The sequence below is a fragment of the Oncorhynchus kisutch genome, linkage group LG9 (genome assembly GCF_002021735.2).
Source record: "Oncorhynchus kisutch isolate 150728-3 linkage group LG9, Okis_V2, whole genome shotgun sequence".
NCBI classification, from domain to species: domain Eukaryota; kingdom Metazoa; phylum Chordata; class Actinopteri; order Salmoniformes; family Salmonidae; genus Oncorhynchus; species Oncorhynchus kisutch.
In genome coordinates, this window is record NC_034182.2 from 33127889 (window position 1) to 33146843 (window position 18955).

General features: G+C 41.8%; 2 protein-coding genes across 5 annotated transcripts; one reads left to right on the forward strand and one right to left on the reverse strand.

Moving 5' to 3' along the window:
* The first annotated feature begins 834 nt into the window (after window positions 1-834).
* Window positions 835-7753, forward strand: LOC109897080 (G protein pathway suppressor 2-like). 4 transcript variants are annotated; one of them, XM_020491602.2, is made up of 10 exons: window positions 835-1117; window positions 1356-1473; window positions 1700-1809; window positions 1909-2021; window positions 2249-2328; window positions 2566-2645; window positions 4537-4741; window positions 4887-5044; window positions 6867-6962; window positions 7337-7753. In XM_020491602.2, the coding sequence occupies exons 2-10, from the start codon at window positions 1380-1382 to the stop codon at window positions 7427-7429; spliced, it is 1029 nt and encodes a 342-aa protein (XP_020347191.1). In that variant the 5' UTR covers window positions 835-1117; window positions 1356-1379; the 3' UTR covers window positions 7430-7753. The 4 variants fall into 4 exon arrangements, with proteins under 4 accessions (XP_020347191.1, XP_031688316.1, XP_020347192.1 ...); XM_031832456.1 differs by having other exon boundaries at window positions 877-1117; window positions 1591-1809; window positions 4567-4741; XM_020491603.2 differs by having other exon boundaries at window positions 933-1117; window positions 4567-4741.
* On the reverse strand, window positions 7743-18652 carry LOC109897081 (eukaryotic translation initiation factor 5A-1). Its single transcript, XM_020491606.2, has 6 exons — window positions 18214-18652; window positions 16071-16240; window positions 15684-15788; window positions 14728-14859; window positions 11328-11400; window positions 7743-9854 (listed from the first exon to the last, which is right to left on the reverse strand). The coding sequence occupies exons 2-5, from the start codon at window positions 16236-16238 to the stop codon at window positions 11338-11340; spliced, it is 468 nt and encodes a 155-aa protein (XP_020347195.1). The 5' UTR covers window positions 16239-16240; window positions 18214-18652; the 3' UTR covers window positions 7743-9854; window positions 11328-11337.
* Between the last annotated feature and the right edge of the window lie 303 nt (window positions 18653-18955).

Genomic DNA, 18955 nt, shown 5'->3' on the forward strand with positions numbered 1-18955 from the left:
TGCAAAGGGACCAGGACGACTGATCCGTGTAAAGGAAAGAATGAATGGGGCCATGTATTATGAGATTTGAGTGAAAACCTCCTTCCATCAGCAAGGGCATTGAAGATGAAACGTGGCTGGGTCTTTCAGCATGACAATGATCCCAAACACAAGACAGGACAGCTTAGCAAGACAGGAAACGGGTTCAATTAAGTAATCAAATCAAATGTTATTTGTCACATACACATGGTTAGCAGATGTTAATGCGAGTGTAGTGAAATGCTTGTGCTTCTAGTTCTGACACTGCAGTAATAACCAACGCGTAATCTAACCTAACAATTCCAAAACTACTACCTTATACACACAAGTGTAAAGGGATAAAGAATATGTACATAAAGATATGAATGAGTGATGGTACAGAACGCCATAGGCAAGATGCAGTAGATGGTATCGAGTACAGATACATGAGGTGAGTAATGTAGGGTATGTAAACAAAGTGGAATAGCTTAAAGTGGCTAGTGATACATGTATTACATAAAAATGCAGTAGATGATATAGAGTACAGTATATACATATACATATGAGGTGAGTAATGTAGGGTATGTAAACATTATATTAAGTAGCATTATTTAAAGTGGCTAGTGATATATTTTTACATAAATTTCCATCCATTTCCATTATTAAAGTGGCTGGAGTTGAGTCTGTGTTGGCAGCAGCCACTCAATGTAAGTATACTGTATTTTAGCAGTTACATTTTACTTTTGATACTTAAGTATATTTAAAACCAAATACTTTGACTTTTACTCAAGTAGTATTTTACTGGCTGACTTTCACTTTTACTTGAGTCATTTTCTGTTAAGGTATCTTTACTTTTACTCTCAAGGTCCCCTGGGAAGTACTGAATAGAAACCCCAACTCCCAGGGCTTCACTGACGTCAAAAGAGGAAGCGTCCTTTCACACCGGAAGTGTATCAGTTCGGGGGAAAAAACTCATTTATGAACACGAAATTCATAATATAGAAACAAAGTTACAGTTTTTCATAGCATAACAAATGTTCCGCTTTATAGTCCACATCAAAAAACACACACCAAGCGGAGACAAAAGTTTTCATATTGGAATACTCGCAAAGCAACGAAAGTAAGTTCTCTGTTTACAACTTCGCGCCTGCTGGCCCTTCATCTATCTAACATTAACAATGTAACGTTAGCTAGGTGGGGGTGAATGCATGCAATTTATTATTTCTATTAAAAACAAAGTAAATATAAAAATAAAAAAACAAGTGTCAGTTTCTAGCAAATAATTGTCACCTTTTGCTGTTGTTGCCTGTAACTATATTTACTTCCCATATTTTCTCAATTGATTCTGCTGCATTCAGCTGGCCCCTCCACTTCCTGTCACCATGCCTGCTCTGCAGGACAGACCGAAGCTGTCCAACGCCATGGCCAGAGCCCTCCACAAGCACATTATGAGAGAAAGAGATCGCAAAAGACAGGGTGAGATATCACAAGACTGGCTTGACTACTGCATTTCTTCCCAAACATAACCAAAAAGCCAGATTTTTCCCACAATTATGTTGTTGTAATTGGTGTCTCTTTTCTTCCAAATCTTAGAGGAGGAAGAGGTGGACAAGATGATGGAGCAGAAGATGAAAGAGGAAGAAGAGAGAACAAATTCCACAATTATGTCATTGTAATTGGTCTCTTTTCTTCCTAATCTTAGAGGAGGAAGAGGTGGACAAGATGATGGAACAGAAGATGAAGGAGGAAGAAGAGCGAAAGAGAACAAAAGATATAGAGGAGAGGATGTCACTGGAGGAGACGAAAGAACAGGTCAGAGAACGTCATAACAAACAGATGGGAGATAACTAACTTCAGAGGATGGGCTATCTCACCTTAACCCTCTCTTACATTCCCTTTTCCTCCTCACAGGTGATGAAGATGGGGGAGAAGCTGCAGGGACTGCAGGAGGAGAAGCATCAGCTCTTCCTCCAGCTGAAGAAGGTCCTGCACGAGGAGGAGAAGAGGCGCAGGAAGGAGCAGAGGTGAGAGGAAGGGAGCCTCTGACTCCTCAGGTGCATCTCAATAGTCAAGCTTCCTTAACGTTAGTGAACCTTGATGAAATAAGGTCAATAAGCCACATTAGATCATTGAAATGCAACCCTCCCAGTTTGGAGTAGGACTGAGATTTTAATAAGGCCATATATAAAGGATTTGCTGATTGTTAGAAATCTCCTGTCAGATATCGCATCTGTTTTTACCTCTCCTGCAGTGACATCACAACACTGACGTCAGCCAGCTACCAGTCCAGTCTAACCATGCACACAGGACAGCATCTCCTCAACATCCAAGGTAAGCTATACACGTGTTCATGACTTTCATCTTCTAAGCAATTACATTAAATGAACAACAAAATAACGTGGTCATTTTCCAGATGTATTTATCACAAGCTGTTTACTTTGAACACATTAATTCAATATATGTGGCACTGGCCCACAATTAGTCTATCCACAAATGACTTCTGAGGTTCCCGCCGGTCACTACACCATACTCCCTCATCACTTTTTTGTTCTCTCTAACCTCTATCAGGCAGTCCAGTCAGTCACAACAGGCCCGGGGCTCTTATGTCGGAGCGCAGTAAGCAGTTGTTTCCAACACCTGTCATCCCGGTGAGTCGCAACTGGGTGGCCCTCTGTATGTGTAATGTCTCATCTAACCACTAGATGTCACTATTGTAATGGCCATCTTTTTATCAAGCAAACTTTTCAATTCTAGTTGAAGTTTATATACACTTAGGTTGGAGTCATTAAAACTCGTTTTTCAACCACTTCACAAATTTCTTGTTAACAAACTATAGTTTTGGTAAGTCGGTTAGGACATCTACTTTGTGCATGACAAAAGTAATTTTTCCAACAACTGTTTACTGACAGTTTATTTAACTTATCATTCACTGTATCACAATTCCAGTGGGTCAAAAGTTGACATACACTAAGTTGACTGTTTAAACAGCTTGGAAAATTCCAGAAAATTATGTCATGGCTTTAGAAGCTTCTGATAGGCTAATTTACATAATTTGTGTCAATTGGAGGTGTACCTGAGGATTTATTTCAAGGCCTACCTTCAAACTCCAGCCTCCTTGCTTGACATCATGGGAAAATCAAAAGAAATCAGCCAAGACCTCAGAAAAACAATTGTAGACCTCCACAAGTCTGGTTCATCCATGGGAGCAATTTCCAAACGCCTGAAGGTACCACTTTCATCTGTACAAACAGTAGTACGCAAGTATAAACACCATGGGACCACGCAGCCGTCATATCCCTCAAGAAGGAGACGTGTTCTGTCTCCTAGAGATGAACGTACTTTGGTGCGAAAAGTGTAAATCAATCCCAGAACAACAGCAAGGGACCTTGTGAAGATACTGGAGGAAACAAGTACAAAAGTATCTATATCCACAGTAAAACGGGTCCTATATCGACATAACCTGAAAAGCCGCTCAGCAAGGAAGAAGCCACTACTCCACAACCGCCATAAAAATGCCAGACTACGGTTTGCAACTGCACATGGGGACAAAGATTGTACTTTTTGGCGAAATGTCCTCTGGTCTGATGAAACAAAAATAGAACTGTTTGGCCATAATGACCATTGTTATGTTTGGAGAAAAAGGGGGGAGGCTTGCAAGCTGAAGAACACCGTCTCAACCGTGAAGCACGGGGGTGGCAGCATCATGTTGTGGGGGTGCTTTGCTGCAGAAGGGACTGGTGCACTACACAAAATAGATGGCCTCATGAGGGTGGAAAATGATGTGGATATATTGAAGCAACATCTCAAGACATCCATCAGGAAGTTAAAGCTTGGTTGCAAATGGGTCTTTCAAATGGACAATGACCCCAAGCATGCTTCCAAAGTTGTGCCAAAATGGCTTAAGGACAACAAAGTCAAGGTATTGGAGTGGCCATCACAAAGCCCTGGCCTCAATCCTACAGAAAATGTGTGGGCAGAACTGAAAAGGCGTGTGCGAGCAAGGAGGCCTACAAACCTGACTCAGTTAAACCAGTCTGTCAGGAGGAATAGGCCAAAATTCACCCAACTTATTGTGGGAAGTTTGTGGAAGGCTACCCAAAACGTTTGACCCAAGTTAAACAATTTAAAGGCAATGCTACCAAATACTAATTGAGTGTATGTAAACTTCTGACCTACTTGAATGTGATGAAATAAATAAAAGCTGAAATAAATCATTCTCTCTACTATTATTCTGACATTTCACATTCTTAAAATAAAGTGGTGATCCTAACTGACCAAATTTTTACTAGGATTAAATGTCAGAAATTGTGAAAAACTGAGTTTAAATGTATTTGGCGAAGGTGTATGTAAATTTCCGACTTCGATTGTATATCTTGGCATCAATAGTGTCAATAAAGTGAGTTCCAGGCATCAGCATTCGACCCAAGCTGGAATCAAATCCTTAACTCTGTAGTTAAAAAAACCACCCACTGAAACATAGTAACTGTCAGTGATGTCAACAACAGACACATAACCCATGCTCTGTGTGACCTCTTATAGAGTGACCGTTTCACTCTCCTCGCCCCACAGGGCCGCCACTACCAGAGCCAGCCTGGATTCAGTGCGGGCCTGGCAGAGCACGGCCAGTTCGGTGGCAGTCAGTCAGTCCACGAGAGCTACAGCGTGGCCCAGACACAGCACCCCTCCAGCTACGCCCCCAGCCCCTCTGTACCCGTCAGCTTCGCCAATAGTTCCCAGATCAGAGGTAGCATGTGTGTGCAAGCTGAATATTAATGCCTCCGACAGGAAATTCCATTGTGGACTATGTAGTAATTAAAATTGCTAATCATGACAGCATCCTGCAGTATTAGTTTCCAAAGTCTGACTCTTGCTGTCTGTCTCCTGTCCAGGTGCGTCTGCGTTCCAGGCCATGCAGTACCTTCCTCAACAGCCTGGCTACGCTGTTCACAGTCACTTCACCTCCCAGCAAGGATTCATCCCTGTTGCTGGAATACCCCTTCAGAAGCAGTTGGAACATGCCAACCAACAGTCTGGCTTCACTGACGGGGTAAGACCACTGGTCAGACAGATTGGGAGGAAGATGCTCTTTCAAGACATGCACATTATAAGGTTAAGTTTTCTATTCAACCACTAAACCTAGTTGTGAATCTGTTTTAATTTAAGTTCATATTGTACAAATTCAAACCTGAGTTGTCCTTGATACTCCTTTATACAGTTGAATTCGGAAGTTTACATACACTTAGGTTGGAGTCATTTAAACTCGTTTTTCAACCACTTCACAAATTTCTTGTTAACAAACTATAGTTTTGGCAAGTCAGTTAGGACATCTACTTTGTGCATGACACAAGTAATTTTTCCAACAATTGTTTACAGATTATTTCACTTATAATTCACTGTATCACAATTCCAGTGGGTCAGAAGTTTACATACACTAAGTTGACTGCCTTTTAAATGGCTTGGAAAATTCCAGAAAATGATGTCATGACTTTAGAAGCTTCTGTTAGGCTAATTGACCTCATTTTAGTCAATTGGAGGTATACCTGTGGATGTATTTCAAGGCCTACCTTCAAACTCAGTACCTCTTTGCTTGACATTATGGGAAAATCAAAAGAAATCAGCCTAGACCTCAGAAAAACAATTGTAGACCTCCACAAGTCTGGTTCATCCTTGGGAGCAATTTCCAAACGTCTGAAGGTACAACGTTCATCTGTACAAACAATAGTACGCAAGTATAAACACCATGGGATCACGCAGCTGTCATACCGCTCAGGAAAGACACGCGTTCTATCTCCTAGAGATGAACGTACTTTGGTGCGAAAAGTGCAAATCAATCCCAGAACAATGGCAAAGGACCTTGTGAAGATGCTGGAGGAAACGGGTACAAAAGTATCTATATCCACAGTAAAACGAGTCCTATATCGACATAACCTGAAAAGCCGCTCAGCAAGGAAGAAGCTATTGCTCCAAAACCACCATTAAAAAGCCAGATTACGGTTTGCAACTGCACATGGGGACAAAGATTGTACTTTTTGGAGAAATGTCCTCTGGTCTGATGAAATAAAAATAGAACTGTTTGGCCATAATGACCATTGTTATGTTTGGAGGAAAAAGGGGAGGCTTGCAAGCTAAAGAACACCATCCCAACTGTGAAACACAGGGGTGGCAGCATCATGTTGTGGGGGTGCTTTGCTGCAGGAGGGATTGGTGCACTTCACAAAATAGATCATTATGAGGGAGGAAATTTACGTGGATATATTGAAGCAACATCTCAAGGCATCAGTTATGAAGTTAAAACTTGGTCGCAAATGGGTCTTCCAAATGGACAATGACCCCAAGCATACTTCCAAAGTTGTGGCAAAATGGCTTAAGGACAACAAAGTCAAGGTTTTGGAATGGCCATCACAAAGCCCTGACCTCAATCCCATAGAAAATGTGTGGGCAGAACTGAAAAATAGTGTGCGAGCAAGGAGGCCTATGAACCTGACTCATTTACATCAGCTCTGTTAGGAGGAATGAGCCAAAATTCACCAAACTTATTGTGGGAAGCTTGTGGAAGGCTACCCAAAACGTTTGACCCAAGTTAAACAATTAAGGCAATGCTACCAAATACTAATTGAGTGTATGTAAACTTCTGACCCACTTGAATGTGACGAAAAAAGCTTTAAAAAAGTATTCTCAACTATTATTCTGACATTTCACATTCTTAAAATAAAGTGGTGATCCTAACTGACCTAAGACAGGGAATTTTTACTAGGAATAAATGTCAGGAATTGTGAAACTGATTATTTGGCTAAGGTGTATGTAAACTTCCGACTTCAACTGTACCTCTTGTCCTTTCCTTGTGTTTCCCTAAACTCCTGTTGTTCCAGGGTGCTATAAGACCCATGCACCCCCAATCCCTCCATGCATCTGTTGCTGGCCTGCTACCCACCCCCCCCTTGGCTGTCCAGATCCCCACTCCAAAGGTAACTCTTAGCCACCCCTCCCCACCTCTCACTGTTACCGCCCACTGTTGACCCACCACCCCATCAGAAATATGGGTGCATCTGAAAGTGGTTATTTCAATTTAAAAAAGTGGATTGCTTTGCTTATTGTTGCAGTATAGATTTAAAAGTGATTGTATTTTTGTTTTGTCCAAGCTCTCATAGTTAAAGCCATAGTCAAACCAGTGTGAATCTTGAATATGAATTCATCTTAATAGTGAACGCACAATTTTTTTTTTTATGTATCACCTGAAATTCTCTTTCAATTATGACTTGGTCATTTGAAATATGGATGGTTTGTCTTTAAAGTTCTTAACTATTGCTTGGTAACATTTAATTGACGTTTCGTCCACCAGGCACCTTTCCAGAGCTCTCCCCAAACGGCTCCCCGCCATGCCTTCCTCCCCCATGCCCAGAGTTCACAGAGGTTCTATCACCACAGCAAGTAATCATGGTTACCTGCCTAAACTATCTCCCCCGGGAGTTCTTATCATTCAGATTTCATTGGCTCACTCAAGATTCGAGAAGACTGGAATTATGTCATAGTAAACTTGGATTATGATGGTTGATTGTGAAGCCCAAACCCACAGGCTTGACTTTAATATTTATTGTAAAGTTAATTTTATTACTGCTGAATTACTTGAGTTTAAGTGGCCTAAATGTTCTAGGAAACTTCTCCTGAAACTGTATAGTGTTTTACTTTTTGATTGTGTGTTTGTTTCTATTACCTCGGAAACTGTCCTCCAAAACAAATAAAAAAAATCACAATTTAACAATTTGTCTTTAATTTAGTTTGGGGTGGGAGACGTTCTGCACAGTTTGGACTTCTTTGTGAATACAATAAAGCAAAAAACATGCCATAACTTTCTCATGAGTTTGTACAAAGTAATAATGGGTCAACTACATGGTGCCTCTCCCTATAGGTGACCCAGTGTGTCTACTAGCTAGCTACCTGCTCTGTTGGCAGCCTCTAAGGGTCTTTACCAAGTTCTTTGCTGAAAGGTCCTGTACGTGGTCTCAATCAGATACTTGTGAAAGACTGAAATTAAACACTGGAATTGGCATGCGCGTTTCCTTTCTCCCAAATGCTTCTGTGTGACGCTTATTCAACTCCTACTCTGAAAGGTCTGATCCTGGCATCTTTTAACAGACAAGTTTAGGTGATATACGATACACACACACAATATTGAATAGGACATATGGGGCTCATTCAGAAGGGCGGATCACTCTGAAAATCAGTAATGTATAGACCTGACAAGTCTCCATTGTTACATTGAAAATGGTGCCAGTTCTATATTTCTATTGCAACATGAGCACAGCGCTCCCGCCGAATGCGCTCATAAACAGAACAGCATCACTCATCATAAATCTAGAGTTGTAGAAGCCCTTAATCAATCAGGAGAGAATTTACAAAAAAGACATTTGAGACATTTCCACCAGCCCTCCCCTCGACTGTAGGTGCAGTAGCTACCTACGCCCTCACAGGCAGCATGTTTGTGAGAGCACTTCTTTCTCCATTTCTTCTCTCTCCGTTAGTCTGTACTGGTGCTGACTTGTATGCTGTGTGTGTGTGTGTGTACTGGTGTTGACTTGTATGCTGTCTGTGTGTACTGGTGCTGACTTGTATGGTGTGTGTGTGTGTGTACTCGTGCTGACTTGTATGCTGTGTGTGTACTGGTGCTGACTTGTATGCCGTGTGTGTACTGGTGCTGACTCGTATGCTGTGTGTGCGTGTACTGGTGCTTATTTGTATGCTGTGTGTGTGTGTGTGTGTGTACTGGTGCTGACTTGTGTGTGTACTGGTGCTGACTTGTATGCTGTGTGTGTACTGGAGCTGAATGGTATGCTGTGTGTGTGTGCAGGTGCTGACTTGTATGCTGTGTGTGTGTGTACTGGTGCTTACGTTTGTGTGTGTGTACTGGTGCTTACTTGTGTGTGTGGTGTGTACTGGTGCTGACTTGTATGCTGTGTGTGTGTGTGTGTGTACTGGTGCTTGTGTGTGTGTGTGTGTGTGTGTGTGTGTGTACTGGTGCTTACTTGTGTGTGTGTGTACTGGTGCTTACTTGTGTGTGTGGTGTGTACTGGTGCTGGTGTGTGTGTGTGTGTGTGTGTGTACTGGTGCTTACGTGTGTGTGTGTGGTGTGTACTGGTGCTGACTTGTATGCTGTGTGTGTTTGTGTGTACTAGTGCTGACTTGTATGCTGTGTGTGTGTGTACTGGTGCTGATTTGTATGCTGTGTGTGTGTGTGTGTGTGTGTGTGTGTGTGTGTGTGTGTGTGTGTGTGTGTGTGTGTGTGTGTGTGTGTGTGTGTGTGTGTGTGTACTGGTGCTGACGTGTGTGTGTGTACTGGTGCTGACGTGTGTGTGTGTGTACTGGTGCTGACGTGTGTGTGTGTGTGTGTGTGTGTACTGGTGCTGACTTGTGTACTGGTGCTGACTTGTGTGTGTGTGTACTGGTGCTGACGTGTATGTGTGTGTGTACTGGTGCTGACTTGTGTGTATACTGGTGCTGACTTGTATGCTGTGTGTGTGTACTGGTGCTGATTTGTATGCTGTGTGTGTGTACTGGTGCTGATTTGTATGCTGTGTGTGTGTGTACTGGTGCTGACTTGTATACTGTGTGTGTATGTATGTATGTATGTATGTATGTATATATATATATTTATATATATATATATATAGAGAGAGAATGTTTTGACTGTTTGCAATTCCCAATTATTTATTGAAATTTGTTTCCAATTTTACCCAGAGAAGGGTGAGAAAGTACAGAGAGGGAGAGAGTTGACGAAAAAGAAAAAAAGACAGAAAAAGAGAGAATAGCATTGACATGGCCGTATTCCCTCCTTTTTCAGATCCAGTGCATCTTGTTAACCCCTGAAAGAGAGTGGGGAGGACAAGGAAAGTACAGGGGTAGGATAGGTAGAAAACGAGAAAAAGGGAAAAAGAGCAAGAGGAAGTGAATGAGGAAGAAAGAAAAAAAGCGGACAGTGTAGTTGAGTGTGCATCAATACAAAACAGTTCACAAGTTCTTTGAGGTACAGTACACACTCCAAACACAAAGATCTGTTCACACATCAAAATACAGTAACCGACAGCACATTCAACAACCTTGACCTCACATTTCATATCCAGTGGTATTCAAAGTCTGAGTCGATTCAGAAATTCAGGGGGGGGGTCGGTACTCTTGATTTTTCAAATTAAAGGGATATTCAGGATTTTGGCAATGAGGCCCGTTATCTACTTCCCCAGAGTCAGGTGTACTTGTCGATACCATTTTTATGTCGGTGCACATTATGTAGGAAGTTAGAGGTAGTTTAGCAAGCTAATGCTAACTAGTATCAGCACAATTACTGGAAGTCTATGGGTTTCTGAGTCTATGGGTACCTGCTAGCATGCTAGCAGATACCTATACACTTCGTCATTGCGCTAACGCTAGTTAGCAATTGCACGCATAGACATAAAACTGGTAAACACAGGTTCATCTGACTCTGGGAAAGTAGATAAAAGGCCTCATTGCCAAAATTCGAAATATCCCTTTAAGAGTACAGATTATTGCACGGGACAATATACAAACCTTTTGAGAAAGATAATTAGAAAAAACAATTTTATGGACTAAATGTATTTATTGGGTTCTTTTCATTTTGATAAGAGACGAATGCAATGAATTTAAGGTTATTTGTTGATGTAAAATAATTTAACTGATTTTGTCATTAGATTTGGGCCGGGGTTGAGAAATTCTTGGGGGGGGAGAATTGTGTCACCACAGAAAAAGTTAGAAAACCACTGAAATACACCATTACACTCACACAAATACACCAAGCATGGGAATCTATATAAAAACAACTCTTTATACAATATAGAGATATATATATATATATATATACACATATACACACATTGTGCTTGTACATAAATACCGTGAATGAATAATAACAAGTAAGCAGTAAGTGCATAAGGGGTAGAAAAGTCCATTGATGTAACATATTGCTTCACTGGTACCCTTCAGAGATTTAATGTAATTAACATGTAAGACAACCTCAGTATACAGTCCAGTTACTTCCCCATGTTTTTCCAAAACAGACATATGCTGTAGTCAACATAAAGACTGCACAGCCTAGTTAAATGAAATAATAATAAAGAAGCATGTGTAGCAGCCAAAGCGTTTCAGTATGTTGTTAGGCAAAGTAAAGAGTGTACCTAGCCTTGGCTGATAAACAAACATACAAATAAAGTGCATGACACACACATACCGCACATTCCCAGACACTTGTCACAGGCAGTGTGAGTATGAATGGGGTGAGGGGTGACAGGTAGGTCGGTTGGGATACAGAAAGCTTCTGTGTTTACCTGTAGTGTCTTATTTAGCCATGGCCTTGATGGCAACTGCAGCCTCCTCGTTCATTGCAGACAGAACAGTGATCTGGGAAACAAACAAAAAGGATTTAAAAATTATTATAAGAAGAACAACTTTGCAGGTGTAGTGGAAGTGAACTAGGTGTGGCCATCTTAGGCTGTGACAACATCCCCTTCCCTGAGACTTGAAGTAACTGTAACCCCCAAACCATAACACTTCAACTTTTACAGCCGGTTGACTTGGGAATGCAGAGAGCTGCTGGGAGTATGGTACAGTCTTACTGATGAATTCCATGTATCTCTAGTGCTGCCAATATTCATTGTTACCTGTGAAGTGAGGGCATTTGTTTGCTCTGCTAAGCCAGTGTGTGCTCTGATATTTTGAACAGTTTGTGACGGGGACATTCGATTCCCAGAAGTAAACGGGTTCAACGTGACAATAGCAGCTGTAATGGGTTACCAATAAAACACCACAATCAGTTGCAGAGCGTTTGATTTGTTTTCCGGGGGGCTTGGAAACCCGCAGCCTCTCTAAAACCATTGACAACCGAGTGCCGGTTTCAAGGGATTATTATAGAAATGTTAACTATTTGGTTGTAATGTCATCACCTCTTGAAGAGCATAGTCAGAACTACAAATGTCAGATTATTCCATTGCAAAACAATTGTGCACATTTCGCTCTATCGTCAGAATTATAAACTTACAGAAAGTCGGCATAACTGCATGCTTTTCATGATCAGTAAACATCCATTGATCATGTAATTTCAGATACATGAGGGCAGAGCCTCACGATATGTCTCAATATTCGCCACCATTAAATGGATATTTGAGTGATATAATAAAAGTGAACTATACCTGACAAGTGCGAGTGGTTTAGGTTCATTCCCCATCCTTTTTTTAAACCTTTTTTTAAAACCTTTATTTAACCAGGAAAGTCAGTTAAGAACACATTCTTATTTTCAATGACGGCCTGGGAACAGTGGGTTAACTGCCTGTTCAGGGGCAGAACGACAGATTTGTACCTTGTCAGCTCGGGGGTTTGAACTTGCAACCTTCAGGTTACTAGTCCAACGCTCTAACCACTAGGCTACCCTGCCGCCCCTTTGTGGGGTCTGCCTGTCAAGCAGCAGAAGGGAACATTTGCCGATGTCATGTTACTGATGGCTGATAATGTTTACTTTGCAAGCTACTGGTATAAACTCTTTACAGTTGGCTACACATAGTGGTTGGTTAGTAGAAATAATGTACTTTTTTCTCCAACCAACACAAGCCTACTTAGCCTACATTATCCCCTTTTCGACATTGTTTTTAAATAGTGTTTAATCACGATTGCTGCTGACAGACAGACTACATTGATTGATGGGGCACGTCAAATTGGCTAGCTCGCTAATAACTTACAGTTGAAGTCGGAAGTTTACATTGCCAAATACATTTAAACTCAGTTTCAGAATTCCTGACATTTAATCCTAGTAAAAATTCCGTCTTCGGTCAGTTAAGATCACCACATTATTTTAAGAATGTAAAATGACAGATTAATAGTAGAGAGTGATTTATTTCCGCTTGTATTTCTTTCATCACATTTTCAGTGGGTCAGAAGTTTACATACACTCAATTAGTACTTGATAGCATTGTCTTTAAATCAAACGTTTTGGGTAGCCTTCCAAAAGCTTCCCACAATAAATTGGGTTAAATTTGTCCCATTCCTCCTGACAGAGCTGGTGTAACTGAGTCAGTTTCACAGGTCTCCTTGCTGACACACGCTTTTTTGGTTCTGCCCACACATTTTCAAAAGGATTGAGGTCAGGGCTTTATGATGGCCACTCCAATACCTTGACTTTGTTGTCCTAAAGCAATTTTGCCACAACTTTGGAAGTATGCTTGGGGTCATTGTCCATTTGGAGGACCCATTTGCGACCAAGCTTTAACTTCCTGACTGATGTCTTGAGATGTTGCTTCAATATATCCACATAGTTTTCCTCCCTCATGATGTCATCTATTTTGTGAAGTGCACCAGTCCCTCCTGCAGCAAAGCAACCCCACAACATGATGCTGCCACCCCTGTGCTTCACGGTTGGGATGGTGTTCTTCGGCTTGCAAGCCTGTGGATGTAGATACTTCTGTACCCGTTTCCTCCAGCATCTTCACAAGGTCCTTTGCTGTTGTTCTGGGATTGATTTGCACTTTTCGCACCAAAGTACGTTCATCTCTAGGAGACAGATGAACGTGGTACCTTCAGGTTTGGAAATTGATCCCAAGGATGAACCAGACTTGTGGAGGTCAAAACATTTTTTTTGTAGGTTTTGCCTGATTTCTTTTGATTTTCCCATAATGTCAAGCAAAGAGGCATTGAGTTTGGAGGTAGGCCTTGAAATACATACACAGGTACACCTCCAATTGAATCAAATGATGTCAATTCGCGTATCAGAAGCTTCTAAAGCAATGACATAATTTTCTAGAATTTTCCAAGCTGTTTAAAGGCACAGTCAACTTAGTGCATGTAAACTTCTGACCCACTGGAATTCTGAGTGAGTTATAAGTTAAATAATCTGTCAGTAAACAGTTGTTGGAAAATGTACTTTTGTCATGCACAAAGTAGATGTCCTAACCGACTTGCCAAAACTATAGTTTGTTAACAAGAAATTTGTGGAGTGGTTGAAAAACAAGTTTTAATGACTCCAACCTAACCGTATGTAAACTTCCGACTGTATCAAGTCAATATGGCTCGTTAACAAGCAAACTTTCAGCAGATAAACTAGATGTCGTCTGACTGACAACTTTGCCAGGATGAAGACAAGCTCTTTCCCGAAAGGCTACTCTCTGATGAAGCAAGCTAAATGGCACGTTGTTTGCTTTAGCTAGCTAGCTACATGCCAAATGGATTTGGTTACCCTCACATATCTGAAAAAACATGTTGAATTGATCTTTACTGATTGCTGTATAACTCTGATGATAGAGCTAAATGTGAAATAATCGGAAATGTGTAGTTCTGACTGTGGTCAAGAGGTGATGATGAGCCGGAGGTCTCCTTGCCCCCCAGCAGACAAATCAAATACTATTGTGACGTGTTATTGATTACGACCTATAAGTAAGGAATTTCCACCAAGCACACACTGAGTACATGGATCAGAAGAGAGGAAAACATGAATCAGATATGTCTATCTACACACCTGATTAGAGCTATGAAACACTGTCTTACAAAACCATAATGCTAAAAAGGGACATATGTCGTCCGGGTTTGGCCGGTTTAGGCCGTCATTGTAAATAAGAATTTGTTCTTAACTGACTTGCCTCGTTAACAAAAGGTTCAATAAAAAAAACTATGTAATTTTCTCTCCAGGGAGAATCATAGAAGAACATGAACAACAAGAAGAGAGGAAACGGGAACACCACTGACCAGAATCTCCTCTCCAGCATCATACTTGGTTTCGATCTCTTTGCCCATGTCTCCCTCTGGCATCTTTAGGTCCTCTCTCACCTCACCACTGTCCTGGAGCAGAGACAGGTAACCATCTGTGATCCCAATCAACTGCAGGGGGAAGTAGGAGGGAGGGAAAGGATAAGAAGAGATGAGAATAAGGTTGTGTTATGATGACAGAAAAGATAAGAGACAATGTATAAAATAAGCTCTTTGTTTTAGTTTCTGCACCTTTTGTGAATGCCAATGCACTGCCAGTCTACCAATTTGAGCTCTTTTGTGCCCTCCAATCAACTGACTGTCACCCCCACCCACAGTCTCTCAGTCCAAAGAGAATGAAAATGAGCACAGGAGAAAGAACAGCTACCTACTTGAGGTTCCCTATCCAGCTCTAAGGACCATGAAAAAGTTTGGAACATGTGCTGGTGTAGCTCAAAGGCATTCCATCCCAGTGTTTTACTAAATAATGACCTTCACCTACATCAGCACAAAGGCTACGATGCGTTCCTCTACCCTCATGGACTTTCCCTCACCTTCCCACTGGATTGGTACAGGAATAATGCTGATTTCTCCACTTAGCCTGTAAATAGACTAGAGGGAGTTTCCACGATACTGTTGACACCTAATCAATCCCCTCAGATCTTCCAGTGTGCGTCAACAAGGGCACGTTGACACCTGTTATATTCGCCACGTGAGAAATGAAATTGGATTTGATTTGAGGCAGGGGCGTGAGTCAGAGAATTAGAAATAGGGAATCAGAATACTCAAGGGACATCGATTATTTGATTAGATTTTTACCAGTGACGTGGCCATTCAGTTAGAGAGTGAGTTTTGGGTAACTGGCCATCTCACTCAAACTGGCAATACCTCTTTCTCTCTACTTCTCCCTCTCTCCCTCCGTCCTTTCTGTCCTCCTCACTACTTTGGCCCTTCACCTGGTAGTCCAGTCTCTTGATGTTGGGGACGTCCATGTTGTGGGTGGAGGGACAGATATCTTCATACTTCTTGCCGTTGAAGATGTCAATACCAACCATGTGGACCTGCCCATAAAGAAAACAAAACACAAAACTGTTTATGGAGCTGGCAGACACACAGCACATAGACACACAGCACATAGACACACAGCACATAGACAAGACATATAGTGTGAAGTTCAGGATAACGCTGCAAATGTGAGATAGTCTTCGACTGGAGGAAAGTCTTAACGTCCTACTCTTTCTCATTACTCTGATCAATGTAATTATGTCTGCATGGAACACAACATCTTTATTATCACTCATTAGCCAGAGCTATAAAAATGGTTACAGTCAGACACCACTGACCTTAGCGTGGCCGTGTTTTCCGGTCTTGGAGGTGGACATCTCCACGATCTTGCAGGGTCGTCCTTTCAGCACCACGAAGCCGTTCTTGCGCAGCGCGGAGCACTGCTGGGGGAAGGTGGCGGATGCCCCGGCATCGCCTGTCTGGAAGTCGACGTCTGCGTCTGCCATACCTGATCCCGAGCCCATGATGTCAAAGCGGGGAGAGGGAAAGGGGGATATGGAGAGAGGTTAACGAGGACTAAGAACTGGTTAATGACACTGCTGGTAATGACATCACTGGTAATGGCATCACTCAAATACTGAGGAGTCCTGGGGTAGAAGTCATGGGGAGGGGGATGGGAGTTCAGGGGTTGGGGGAGGAGTCCTGGGGTTGGGGGCAGAGGAGTCCTGCCATAGGGGGAGGAGTCCTGTGGGAGGGCAGTTCAGGGCAGAGACCAATGACTCCAAGTGGTCTACATGCCTCTAACTCCATTCTAATACATATTGGTTATGGCTTATGCTTTGGAAATTAGCTATTTGTTGATAAGTCTACAATAGACGTTTAAAAGGCATTGCTAAAGAATAAATGTATACAAAGGGAATGTACTCCTGCAAACTTCCTATTATTAACAATAAACACATTAGTAATCAAAATAAAAATGATTACCTACAGTGTAATGAAGTGTGCAGTAGGTCTATACTGTCTCCCTCTGTGAATTTTCAATAATAATTTTCAATTTGTCCAAATGACCAGCGATGTAATTACATATTTTACTTAAGAACTTTAATAAGAAATGCAACATTATTAATTGAATACAAAATGTATGAAGAGCTGGTTCACTGCCATAAGGAGAGAGAAAAAGAGCAGACTGAGCTAAATAAAGTAACAGAGATATGGCACCTGGACCAGTCAGCCATAGCCTACTCACCATAAGCAAAAAATATATAACAGTTTACTCAATCATTTAGAGGCCTTATCTTTGTTATTTTTGTGCCATTGACAGAAAAATAGGTAGATTTTCAAAATAATTAAATATGGAAACAAGCAGGTGTATTATTTGCTGAGTGTGTGTTACTGATTATGTGGCGGCGGAAGAGTTGACGCGATTCAAGGAAAGGCCCAGCGCACGGGTGCGTCTTGCATTTCGGTTAGAATGTCAAGAATATAACAAAGGTCAACTTGCTATTAGAATAATGGCAAAGATAAAGGTGGAAAGTAATGTCCATTCAAGAGAATACTCTACAAAAGTATGGCCGGCCCCATATTCCAAGTAATCTACTATGATTTAATTCGGTCTGCAGCCATAGCCTGGTAAACGACACTGATTATACTGGTAGCATCTTATCGACGGCGCTTGACACACACAAGGCCACTTTGAGATTAAGAGACTCACGTAAACACACTTATTAATAATAAGGATATGTTAATTTAACATATTAGTGACAGAAAAACTGTCGCTGCCACCTTTTTATAGCACGCGTGTCTTGCTCCGCAGTGTTGGAGCCGAGTGCGGCCTAGTGCGCACAAAACGTTAACGGGCTGTCAGTGACGGCGTCGCTGCATGCATGAACACTGCTCAGTGGCTGAGGCCCACTATAACTGGGGGCTCCGCTCCAGTCGAGAGCCAAGTACAACATTGTTACATTAGCGCGTGGTCATTTCAGTGTGTTACATTGTTACATTAAGCACACAAGGAGATATCTTAATTGTGATACATTGAATAGGCGACGTTGCTAATTGGAATGTAGGATACTAGAGTATAATTATTACGCTTATGCGTATGATAAGGCTACGGCGTGCATACCTGCAGGATGAGTTTCGGTCCAAGTTATTTGGGTCAATTTCTATGCGTAAAATCGTACCACCAGTTATTTGGATTAAATACATGTAGTGGGATGATACGTAGCGAAAACTTTATTAGTGAGCAAGGGCCAATTTAACAGCATATTGTTTATCAAACTGGAAACAACGATTGGCTGGAGGGTTATCCAACAATACAATGTTGTTTTATTACTAGGCTATCATCACACAATGCTCACAAGTGACCAGCTATGTAGCATGAAAATAACGTGACAGCTATGAGCAGCCATGTGCATATGCAATGTTATTCTCACGCAAGATTACGCCCTTTATATTCATGTTATGATAAGTAGGCTAACTTACCCGGTGTACTAAGGTTTCCACAATTTGGTTACTCTGTGCGCTTTACACAAATGTCAAACCGTCCCCCTTTTAATTTTTTCCTTTTCTCTCTCTCTCCGTCCGTAGCTAACGGTTGTCTGGCTGGTGTCTACCGCCGCGGTGCCTCTGCTTGTCGTTCCTTTACTCCTAAATCAGCTCTCACTTTATTCTTCTTTCATTCCAGTCGCTTTCACTAGCCTCCGCACGGTCGAAATCGTTCTCGTCGGGGGGCGCACGCTTAGGTCAGCCGCCAGCCTAAAAAGAGTGTGAACCTTAAAGTCTAGCACTCTCCACCTTTCACTCCCTCACCCAGCCTTTCCAAATACCCATGAAATGAACCTCGGCAGTATGGTGCTCAGTGCGCAGGCGTGGTCACCCTCAAGCCTCCGATTCTAGAACAGGGGAGGGGGGCGAAATCACGGGAATATCGAGAGACTTGGAATGGAACCTCTTGTCCAAATGAGCTCAGAACCAGAAGAAAATGACATATATTTACCTCAACTGCATCAAATAACAGAGATTCATATGTTCTTGCCAACAAGACCGAGTGCATGTACTAAGCATGGGGACCCTCTCATTCATTCTAATGACTGTTATCTTCGGGAATAACAATATGGGCGCTGTTTTACACACCATGTAACTAGTATTTTAGTATCTTATTAGGATCCCCATTAGCTACTGTTAAAGCAGCAGCTATTGTTCTTGGGGTCCACACAAAACTTGA